General features: G+C 47.6%; 1 protein-coding gene across 1 annotated transcript in view; it reads left to right on the forward strand.

The window, feature by feature from the left end:
* The window catches only part of XYLT1 (xylosyltransferase I), a 182,661-nt gene extending 172,823 nt beyond the window's left edge, over positions 1 to 9,838 (forward strand). Inside the window, exon 13 of the mRNA XM_011950301.1 lies at positions 8,181 to 9,838. Within this exon, the coding sequence (XP_011805691.1) occupies positions 8,181 to 8,503 (323 nt within the window). The 3' untranslated portion in view covers positions 8,504 to 9,838. The remainder of the gene's footprint in view (positions 1 to 8,180) is intronic.
* Positions 9,839 to 11,939: the final 2,101 nt, after the last annotated feature.

Here is an 11,939-nt window from a genome sequence, read left to right on the forward strand (position 1 = left end):
AAAAAAAAAAAAAAAAAAAAACTAACTCTGCTGATACATGAAAAGTGGAGCCACATTAGGATAAGTGCTTATATTGAAACTGAAACTCAGTAATTAAGTGTGTCTCAAAAAAAAAAAAAAAAAAAAAAAAAAAAAAAAAAAAAAAAAAAAAAAAAAAATAATAAAAAAAAAAAAAAAAAAAAAAAAAAACCAACTCTGCTATAAAAGAGAGGAAAAAAAATGGAGGAGAGAACATGAATGGCCCCTCACACCCAGAAAAAGATGTTCAGCCTCATTAAAAATGAGAGAAATGAAAATTTAAAGCAAAGAGAGGTTCCACTTCATACCCATATTACTGGGAAATGTGTGACAGATAAGAACCTGTGTTACTAAGGCTAGGAGTAACAGGCATTCATGCAGTGCTAGTGGGAGGGTGAAGTGCTAAGATGAGATGAGTTTAGAAAATGGTTTAGTATCTCCTAGTAAAGCTGAACATACACACACCCTACCCTAGACATTTCACTCCCAGGTATAGGCCCTAGAGACTTGTGCAGAAGTGCTCACATGAGAATTATTCTTAATAGCACAAAACCAGAAACAGTCTGATTGCCTGACACTGGAAAGGAAAAGCAATTGGCTGCCTGTTCATACAATGGAATATTAGGCAGCAGTGCATATCATCAGTCAAGCATGGCATGTGTTGGCTTGGATGAGTCCCTAAAACATAGTGTTGAGGGGGAAATATCATAGATAAATCATTATGATGCATTTATGTCAAGTTCAAAAACAGGCAAAGTCAACAATATCTTATTTCACGTGTCAAAGGCAGCTGTTATGTGTCAAAGGCATGTGTCAAAGGCAGCTGTTAGGAAATGAAACACGAAATTAACACGAAATTCAGGTCAGGGTTTCCATCCCTGTGGAGAACAGGAACTGGGATGTCGGTTCCTAACCTGCCTTTTTTCTTTGTCCATTCAAAGGGTTTACGTTTATACTTCTATTTCCCCTCTTTTCACCTCCTTTTATTAAGGGGAAAGCCTTTCTCCCTGCTCAGATCCTACCTCTAGAGAAACCACTGCCAACAGTTTGGTGCGAATCCTTTTAGAAGTTTTTTAATACTTTTAAAGCATAAACATAACACACATCATAAATTACAAAACCTTTGCTATTTTTAAAAAGTGAAATCATACATTTTGTACTGTAAGATCCCTTTTTTTTTTAAACTTTCTAAGTCAGTTTATATGAAGCTACCAGCTACATGATATACCACTGGGTTGAAGAACCACAATGTATCTGTTCCCCTATAGGTGAACACGTAAGTTTTTGTTGTTGATGATGATAATGAAGTTATTGATAATACTGCAAGAAAAAGTCTTTTTTTTAAAAAAAAAAAAAAAAAAAGTAACTGAGGTTGGCTGGGTGCCATGGCTCATACCTGGCCTCCCAAAGTTCTGGGATTACGAGGCAGGTAGATCACCTGAGGCCAGGAGTTCGAGACCAGCCTGGCCAATATGGTGAAACCCTGTCTCTACTAAAAATACAAAAATTAGCCGGGTGTGGTGGCACACAACTGTAGTCCCTGCTACTTGGGAGGCTGAGGCACGAGAATCACTTGAACCTGGGAGGCGGGTGAGCCAAAATCGTGCTACTGCACTCCACTTGGGTGACAGAGTGAGGTTCTATCTCAAAAAAAAAAAAAAAGAATTTAGGTCTGGCTCTTTTGCCTAGGCTGGAGTGCAGTCATGCAGTCCTAGCTCACTATAGCCTCAAGCTCCTGGGCTCAAGTAATTCTCTCACCTCAGCCTCTTAAGTAGCTGAGACTACAGGAGTGTGCCGCCATGCCCGGCTATTTTTTTTTTACTGTTTTTGTAGGGGTGTGGTCTCACTGTGTTGTCCCGGCTGGTCTCAAACTCCTGGCTCTAACCAACCCTCCCACCTTGGCTACCCAAAGAGCTGGGATTACAAGCATGAGCCACCCACCACACCCAGCCCCGACAAGGAAGAGTCTTAAACATAAAATTGTACGTCCCTGTGCAGGCACATCCATAACACAAACTTTTAGAAACAGGATGTCTGGATCTCTGTATTTGGAATTGTTCATGTCCATCTAACAGATCACAAACTCAAAAACCAGAAATGCATTACAGCCTGTTAGCTTCAAAGAGTTCTGGATTGGCTGCCCTTTAGCTAATGATGCAAAGGGATGGGGACGCAGCAGTGGGGAGGAGGTGCCTGGACTCCTAGCAAAGGGGTTGTTTGGGAAAAGCTCTCAAACCACTTTTTCCTCTGCTCTCATACCGCCATAATCAACACAGAAGATTTCCGTGACAGCAAAATACGTGGGGGAATGTTCCCCATCGGCAAGCAAACAATCAGTTCTGCAGTGGACACCAACTGGGTATCCCCAAATTCAGTTCCAACATTCTCCACGCAGAGGTAGCGTCAGACACCACAGAGTGAGGGCTCAGTGCCATAAGACCACCCCCTCCTAACTGCTAATCTCAAGTCTGGGTCTCTGGTACTTCTGACCAAGTGGTTTCAAATTGGGGTTCCCACAACCCCCTCTTTGGGCTCAATTACTCTGCTAGAGCAGCTCACAGAACTCAGGGAAACACGTTTATTGGTTTGTTATGAAAGATATTTTAAGGGATACAGATAAACAGCCAGATGAAGCTATACAGAAAGCAAGGTCTAGAGGGGTCCTGAGTGCAGGAGCTTCTGTCCCCATGGCATTGGGGTGCCCACCCTCCCGGCAGGTGGATGAAACTGTCCCCAGGGCATTGGGGTGCACCACCCTCCTGGCAGGTGGAAGAGTCTGTCCCCATGGCATTGGGGTGCCCACCCTCCCGGCAGGTGGACAACTTCTTCCTTACTTTCCGGTGAAGAAGCTCCCACTTGTTCAGCTCTCCAGAAGCTCCTCAAACCCTGTCCTTTGGGCCTTTTATGAAAACTTCATTGGTTATCCATGATTGAAGCATGGCAACTGTGTCAAAATGTGATTGGACAAAAAGGGTCTGACCTAACCCAGCAAGGCCTGTCTGTTCAGATTCTCCTTGGCCTCTCTGTGCAATAATTCCTTCCTCCAGGGTGTGCGTCAGGGCCCTCTCTGGAATGAGAGTCCTATCACCCACAATCTGATTAGACTCCGGCATTGGGCAGGAGAAGGGGGACAGGAGGAGGCCAGAGAGAGAGAGATTCTATTTCCTGAGTCCTAAAGTGCCCAACACTGTAACAAAACACTGTAACAAGGGTTACAGGAGTTCTGAGCCCAGAACCATGGACAAAAACCACTATCACGGCTGGGTGCAGTGGCTCACGCCTGTAATCCCAGCTCTTTAGTAGACTGAGGTGAACTTGAGGTCAGGAGTTCAAGACCAGCCTGGCCAATGTGGTGAAACCCCGTCTCTCCTAAAAGTACAAAAAATTAGCCAGGCATGGTGGCAGGTGCCTGTAACCCCAGCTACTCAGGAGGCTGAGGCATGAGAATCGCTTGAACCCAGGAGGCAGAGGTTGCAGTGAGCCAAGAACACACCACTGCACTCTAGCCTGGGTGACACAGCAAGACTCTGTCTCCAAAACAGTAAGTAAATAGGCCAGACACAGTGGCTCACACCTGTAATCCCAGCACTTTGGGAGGCTGAGGTGGGCAGATCACCTGAGGTCAGGAATTCGAGACCAGCCTGACCAACATGGAGAAACTCCGTCTCTACTAAAAATGCAAAATTAGCCAGGCTTGGTGACGCGTGCCTGTGATCCCAGCTACTCGGGAGGCTGAGGCAGAATCACTTGAACCCAGGAAGTGGAGGTTGCGGTGAGCTGAGATTACACCACTGCACTCCAGCCTGGGCAACAAGAGCGAGACTCCGTCTCAAAAAAATCAGTCAATCAATCCTCTATCATAGCAGTCTCAAAGTGAACGCTCAGCTTCTGCTGTCTTTGTGCAGAGCAAGCAGAAAGATAGAGACCTCATGTTTTCTTGAGCTGGAAGCCTGCTCCTTCTTCCCCTATGAACCAGGCAAACGACAGCCCCTCCAGAGCTGACCAGGCCCAATCCCACCCTCTTACAGGTCTTAGGTTCCTTCTTGATCAAGTTCATATACTTTAGCATCCCTAAGATTTCCAATGCCAGACATGGAGGAGAGGGGTGTAAACGGCTGTGTCTTCACTGCTTCAGGTACACCTGCTGGACAGAATGAAGCAGTGCTCCTGAACACACACCCATGCCAGTAGAGTAGCCTGGGGGCCATTCATGGGGTCCTGATTTTTCCAGTGTTTTCTTCTAGGGTTTCTAAGGAAGGCAGGGATCTCCCCACACACGCCCAGGATAACTCAGGGGTCGTTTTACCCCCACCGAGAGTAGCCTTCCTGTCCTCAGTAATTGTATTTGTTAGCGATATTCCAATGAATGACAGTGAACACGAAGGTGGGAGCAATGCAATTTGTAAAATGATTCATCAAGAGTAATTTTCTATTGATGCGTCCCTGGTAATCGCAAGAAATCCGATGAGGTGGAATTGAGGAAAATTTAATTATAGAGGCGAGCATCGCAAGCTAATACCGTAATAGCGTCTCCCACATTAACCTCATTTCTCATAAGGGTTTTTTCCATCAGCCACAATGTTTGGTTCCCAGTGTTCGCGGATTTGTTAGATGTTCTTTTCCCTTTGAATGTCCTGCCTTTTGTCAGTTTCGGTATCTCCTTATTCTCCACTTTCTCACTCTGCAGGATGGAGGTGCTGAGGGGCTCTGATAGAGGAATTAGGGCCTGCACCAAAGATGGCAGGTGGGGCTGGAGCTACCCACCCTACCCTGTATTAGAGAAAGATGGGTTAGGACCAGACTTCCAAACACAGTGCCTCCTAACTGTGTTTTCCATGAGAGAAAGCAGCTTTGCTAAACCCTTGCAAGACACAGTATGTGCTCAATGATGGCTCACCTCCTTCCTCCCACTTGTGCCCATCCAAACCACAGAACCCAACCCTTTTGCTTCCTGGGGCATTGGGAATTAAAGGAATGATGATCTTGTCTGTGTTAGTCAAGGCATCTTTTGAATTCATCTGCTATTCTCATTGCTTTTAGAAGGGTAAGCATCTGGTCTTTCTTCCTTCTTCTTGCCTACTCTACACACTTGTTAACCCATCCAGGCTATCCTGGGTGCCTTTGGTGGTGGCAGCTGCTGTCAGGCCAACAGGAAGCACTGTCTTCTGAACATTGCATTATCTTGGAAGGTTTCTTGTTATCCTAGCTATCTCAGCTCTTGCAAAACCTGATTTTGTAAAGCACAACTCACCAGACTCATTGGCCAGCCTTTCTAAAAAAAAATATATATATATATGTATGTGCTTCTACTAAGCAATAAAACAAGCAATGAATGTGAATGTCTCCAAAATATTAGAAATAATAGAAGTGTATACCTTCTTTCCTTCACCCTAAATTGCTGTACTTCCTGATTCCCCATTGTGAAGCCCTGGGAGGTAGTAATAGTCCCTGTCATGTACATGTTACCGTTGAACCCATTTATGCCTGAGGTTGTCATTTTTTGAAATTTTTTTTTTTTTTTTTTGAGATGGAGTCTCACTCTATCAACCAGGCTGGGGTGCAATGGCGTGATCTTGGCTCACTGCAACCTCTGCCTCCCAGGTTCAAACAATTCTCCTGCCTTACCCTCCCAAGTAGCTAGGATTATAGGCATCAGCCACCACACCTGGCTTATTTTTGTATTTTTAGTAGAGACAGGATTTCACTAAGTTGGCCAGGCTGGTCTCGAACTCCTGACCTCAAGTGATCCACCTGCCTCAGCCTCCCAAAGTTCTGGGATTATAGGTGTGAGCCACCGTGCCCAGCTGAATTGTTTGAATTTTTGCATGAGTGAAATATCAGACCTTGGTGATGACCCTGAGCAGTAGAATAACATGGTGAGTGATAAGCACTGCCTTTGGAGTTAGTCAGTCCTGGATTTAACCACAGATCTGTCTCTAACTCCAGCTGCCTCTGTTTCCCCATCTGTCAAATAGGGATGATAAAACCAGCCCCCCTAGTTTTTTAGGTATGTGAGGATTATGGACTAATATCAACAATAATTAATCCTAGCTGTATTTGTGTGTTCTCATGCTGCTAATAATGACATACCTGAGACTGGGTAACCTTTAAAGGTAAGAAGTTTAATGGACTCGTAGTTCCACATGGTCAGGGAGGCCTCACAATCATGACAGAATGCAAAGGAGAAGCAAAGGCACATCTCACATGGTGGCAGGCAAGAGCGCCTGTGCAGGGGAACTCCCCTTTAAAAAAAGTAAACAGATCTCATTAGACTTATTCACTATCACAAGAACAGCATGAGAAAAACCCACCATGATTCAATTACCTTCCACCAGGTCCCTCTCACAACAAGTAGGGATTATGGGAGCTACAATTCAAGGTGAGATTTGGGTGGGGACATAGCCAAACGGTATCACTAGCTAAGCTTTTCCCCGCACTTAGTATATGCTGGGTGTCATTTGTAAACACTTTATATGAGTCAGCCCATTTAAGCCTCACAAAGCGAGAAGGAAGGTATTAGTACTTTACCCATTTTACTGATGAGGAAACTGAGGTACAAAGCATGGAGGTCAGAAGTCACACACCTGGTATGTTGGACGTGGGGATGCAAAACCAGACGGCTTTGCATCTGGGCTCTTGTATGAAGTGCTTCACAAAGTGACTGGCACATAGGAGGGGCCCAGCAAGGCAGCACTGTTCTGAGAGCTACTTTGAACTCCCACCCCGCCTCAACCAGGTTCAGGCTTCATACTTCCAGAGTGACTGTGCTGTGGTCAGTTCATGCACCCTGTCTTAGGCTTCTAGGAAGCAGAAATCCAACTTATGTAGAGTACAAGGTGGACACTCAGCAGCTGAGATCTGGGCTCCCCATACAGACCTGGGTAGAGACTTTGGCTGCGACACTCAGCATCTGTGTGATTTGGGGAAAGAGGCTTAATTCAGATTTGCACTTGCTGTTCCCTCTGCCCAGAATTCTCTTCCCCAGGATCTGTATGTTAATCATCACTCAGCTCAGATGTCACCTCCCCAGAGAGGTCTCCCCTGCCCACCTTGTCTAACATAAACAAACACCGTGTCACTCTCTAACCCAGGGGTCAGCAAACTTTTTTTTGTAAAGGGCTAGATACAAAATATTGGCTGGGCGCGGTGGCTCAAGCCTGTAATCCCAGCACTTTGGGAGGCCGAGACGGGCGGATCACGAGGTCAGGAGATCGAGACCATCCTGGCTAACACGGTGAAACCCCGTCTCTACTAAAAATACAAAAAACTAGCCGGGCGAGGTGGCCGGGTGCCTGTAGTCCCAGCTACTCGGGAGGCTGAGGCAGGAGAATGGCGTGAACCCGGGAGGCGGAGTTTGCAGTGAGCTGAGATCCGGCCACTGCACTCCAGCCTGGGCGACAGAGCGAGACTCCGCCTCAAAAAAAAAAAAAAAAAATTTCAGCTTGTTAGGTTAAATACAGTCTCTGTCTCAAGTACTCAGCTCTGGTAGCACAAAAGCAGCCATAGACAATATGCAAATACATGGGCACAGCCATGTTCCAATAAAACTTTATTTACAAACACAGGCCACATTAGGTCCAAGGGCTGCAGTTTGCCACCCTCTTCTCTCAATACCCTGGTGTTCTTTTTTTGCCTTCGTGACACTTACCACTGCCTGAAATAACCTTATTTATCTACTTGTTTATTTCTTTGTTGTTGTTCTCCCTCCACTGGATCTTAACCTTCCTATCTGGTTTGCTCCAGCACCTAGAATAGATCCCGGTACCTAATAGGTACTTAATATACCTTTATCAAATGAGACAGTGCCTTGCAGACCATGGGTGTTTAGTAAATATGTGTTGACTGAATGCCTGGCACGATGTAGGTGCTTAAAAATATGTATTGGCTGAATCAGTGTCTGCACTATCAAAGGTGCTCTGTAAACATGTGTTGAATGAATAAAGGCATGCACCATGCCCTGTACAGAGTGAGCTCTGTCCTTACGGGCTTAGTTTTCTCAGCTGTGAAATGGGACCGCTAAAAGAACCTCCTCATGAGATTGTCATGTGAATTAAATGAGGCGATGCATGATGCCCAGTGCAGCACCAGGTACAGGGTTAAGTATGACTAGGCATCCTATTGGTGGCTGTTCTCATCCTCAAATTGTTCCCTTTGTCTTTCAGAGGAGGCACTGAAGCTACACAATGGGCCCCTCCGCAACGCCTACATGGAGCAAAGCTTCCAGAGCCTGAACCCCGTCCTCAGCCTGCCCATCAGCCCCGCCCAGGTGGAGCAGGCACGGAGGAACGCAGCCTCCACGGGCACAGTGCTGGAGGGATGGCTGGACTCGTTGGTGGGCGGGATGTGGACTGCCATGGACATCTGTGCCACGGGCCCCACGGCCTGCCGGGTCATGCAAATCTGCAGCCAGACGGCCTGGAGCTCCTTCAGCCCTGACCCCAAGTCGGAGCTGGGGGCGGTCAAACCTGATGGCCGGCTCAGGTAGCACTGGGCACGAGGAGTGGGCCACAGCAGGATCTCAACAGGAAAGCAGCCAGAGGGGTTGTGGGGCCTGAACCCTGGCCTCCCACCCTGGGGGTGGGGGGGGGGCGCACCCTCTGAGAATGGGTCTCTCCTGGCCATAGAATGATGGAAAGGGAAGGTCAGCAGGTCAAAGCAGGATCAGCCAACAACCTGCCTTTGGCAAGCTGTGGGTGGGACGGCTCAGTCCCTGCACTGTGACGGTCTCACCTCTTCTGGTTGGTCCTCAAGTCCTATAGGTTCCTTGTCTTCCCTGTCCAGTGACCCACCCCGCCCCCAGACGAGTGATTTTCAAACTTTTATTTTGAGCAGCAGAACTTTGTTTACTGAGCACAGTCATAAGTAGAGTTCAGGGTGCGGACGAAATCCAAGCTGCTCTGGTTGAAGCTGAAGAGTCCAAGGTTCCCTCCTAGAGCTCAGCCCTTCGGTCGGTCCCCTTGCCTAGGGTATCTCCCACGGTACCTCTTCAGAACCCAAAGGCTCTGCAAATGCCAGTTTGACAAGCACTGCCCAGACCAACCATGGGTTCAAACTCCAGCCTCACCCTTTGGTTCATCTTTCTGCTCCTCTCTTAGCTGAGGGACTTTTGTGCCAGCCTTGGTCGTGGTCCCTTTCCCATGGAGGCTGCAGCCTTGGGAGAGCTCTGAGCCTCTCAGCGGCCCTCGTTGGGTTGAGCTATTCTCCTTAGTAACTGGGTAAGTGGGAAAGCCTTTTGATGTGGCATGGCCAAGGTCCAGCCACAAGTGCAACTGCCACCTGTCCAGGGGTCTAGGCCTCCTTCCCTCAAGGCTGCCACACAAAGTAGCAGAAATAGGATGATATTTGTGAGCACCAAACTCAAGACCATGACCTTCTTTGATCCTTGAAAATGGGAACTTTGATGGCCATGACCATGAAACTCACAAGGCAACCCCGTGAAACTCGCAAGGCAACGCTGTGAAACTCACAAAGCAATGCTTGGAGCAAAACTCCTGAGCTAGACAGCACAGCAGCACCCGTCCCCTGCCAGAGCCCTTCTGTTCTGAGGTCAGACACACAAACCCTTTGTCAGTTGCACGCCGGTGCTGTTGGGAGTGACCAAACGCATGAACCAGACTTTTCCCGTCCAGGAAATAGCATTTCAGATTTGGTTTTTAATTTCATGCCCTTCCTAATCCAAGGGGCCAACAGGCTCAACGGGACATGCAACATAAAAGTGGGAAGGTTATTTAAACAATGAAAAACAGTATGATTCAAGTGTTTGAGTTATCAGAAACCCAAAAGGTTTCCCTGCCACGAGCCCCTTGGAGTGTCATCCCTGTTCACCAGGAGAGCCCTTCGCAGGAGGCCTCCCTTGCTCCTGTAATCCCACCTCCCCTGAATGATGGGATTCCCTTGGAAAAAGGGCTCACCCCTGGTAGCCATCTGCCCTTCCCATGGAGAGCCAGTCCTGACACTTCTCTCCAGCATGGGTTTGAAGGGGCTGCCCTTCGTTTTGTATTTGCCCCATCCCAAACCTCGCAAAGCAGGATGTCCTGTTAGCAATGGAGGATGTAGAGAAGGGTCACTTTAGGTATTTATTATTTATATGTTTTAGTCAATGACTAATTAGTAGGTGCTGTTTTTGCAGCTTGTCAATTATGTTATCTTACTAACTGAAGCTGCCTTTATTCACAAAAGGCCCCTTTTCCCACCCTCTGGTGTCTCTCTCTCCGCGTCTACTCCCCATCTTCCTCATCCTCAGAGTAAAGCAGGGGCATTGAACACCATGCCAAGAAAGCTCCAACCCACATCTTCCACTGGCTTTGAGTGGGGTGCCTTGGGGACCATTGGAGCCTCGCTTTTTCCTTATACAGAGTGTCAGCCTCATCTCTCCCTCAGATCCCAAGAGTATTGGAATTCCTGAGCCTCCCATCCTCCCCCAACTCACCCCCCGCCATAGGCACGAGGAAGTAACAGGCTGAAAGCTTGGAGGGTGGGTGGGGAATGTGCTAGCTGCAGAGAGTTTGGGCCATCCCTGCTTGCTCCATGGATGCCTTCCCATGGCCCATCTAATCATGGGCATCCATGCGACCTTAACGGAGGGAAACAGGCTCCTTTGAGCGAGATCCATCTTAGGAAGAGGGTCATCAGATCCCGACAGCAGAGCCCAGGAGATAGTCATTCTCAACAGTGATTCTAGGGATCTCACGGTACTTTTCTCAGAAAGCCCCTTGTACAAGACATAGAGTCTTGTACAGACTCTATGGTGGCCAGAAGCTGGGTACCACATCCTCTTTCTGCTCCCGGCCTCTGCCTCTGGCCAGGGTTTACCCTGGGGCTGCTGAAGCCACTTCAGGAACTTCCCTTTCACCCTCCTTGCTGGGCCACTAGTGCTTTGTGTTCGCAGTGGCTTTGGGGACTCAGCAGTGGCAAGTCCCTGCGCATAATGTGAACTTGCAGACGTGAAGACGGGGTCCCTCCTGCACCCACTAACATGTCTGCCTTTTTTTGTTTCTATCCTGGAACAAGTGGAGAAATGGCAGAGTTGGCTGACTCTGGGGACCCTTCCCTTTTTCCTGTGACTTCATTTCTTCCTCACCACAGCTAATTCGGGGAGCTGAGAAGTCACACAGAGTATTCCTCTGCCATCTCTAATGTTATTAGAGACCAGAGAATAAGGTTGCAGATATTACATTTGGTTTTTTTTTAAAAAAAAAAAAAAAAAAAAGGAAAATCCCAAACAAAGCCCAGCATGATTTGAGAAAAGAGGATGTTTTTCCGGGGAAAATACTTTTTTTTAACCTGCCTGAGAATGATTTATTTGCTGGAGGCCATTGTCAGACAGCCTGGAGCTTGGGTTGTGGAAGATTTCAAAAGCATAGGGCCATCATCTCTGGAAACCTATTACAGTCTGCAGGGCACAGCACCTGTGAGCTGAGCCAGTGACGAGGTCCCTGGAAACTCAGGAAGGCTTCACGGTGGGTCTTGGGGTGTCGGTTTGTGGAGAGAAGGAAGCATTCCTTAGGCTGCAGCCCTCCATATAGTGTCCCACTACACTGAGTGACATTCAGGCAGAAATTGAGCTCAGGAGACAGCCAGCCTTCCCACATCCCACTTCACTTCCTGGTCCACGCATAAAGCAGTGTGTCTCCAAGGAGGCAGTGAGCAATTCCCCTGTGATGTAAGAAGTACAACTGCTTTCTCCCTTTGCAGGGGAAAAAAAGGCTTTCCTGGTGAGATCATGAGTCGTCCTGGCTTCATTTCTCATTGTGGGTTTAACTTCTAAAATGCAAATGGAGTTTAGAGAGGATGAGCAGAACCACAGGACCCACCCCCACTTCTCGCTCACTGCAATTGCTTCTACTTTGGGCACAAGTTTGGCTGTTTGAAGACCATGTTTCCCTCTGGTTCTCTAGTTGGCAAATAGTCAGAAGACACTG

Source organism: Colobus angolensis, unplaced genomic scaffold, assembly GCF_000951035.1.
Source record: "Colobus angolensis palliatus isolate OR3802 unplaced genomic scaffold, Cang.pa_1.0 Scaffold305, whole genome shotgun sequence".
Classification (NCBI taxonomy): domain Eukaryota; kingdom Metazoa; phylum Chordata; class Mammalia; order Primates; family Cercopithecidae; genus Colobus; species Colobus angolensis.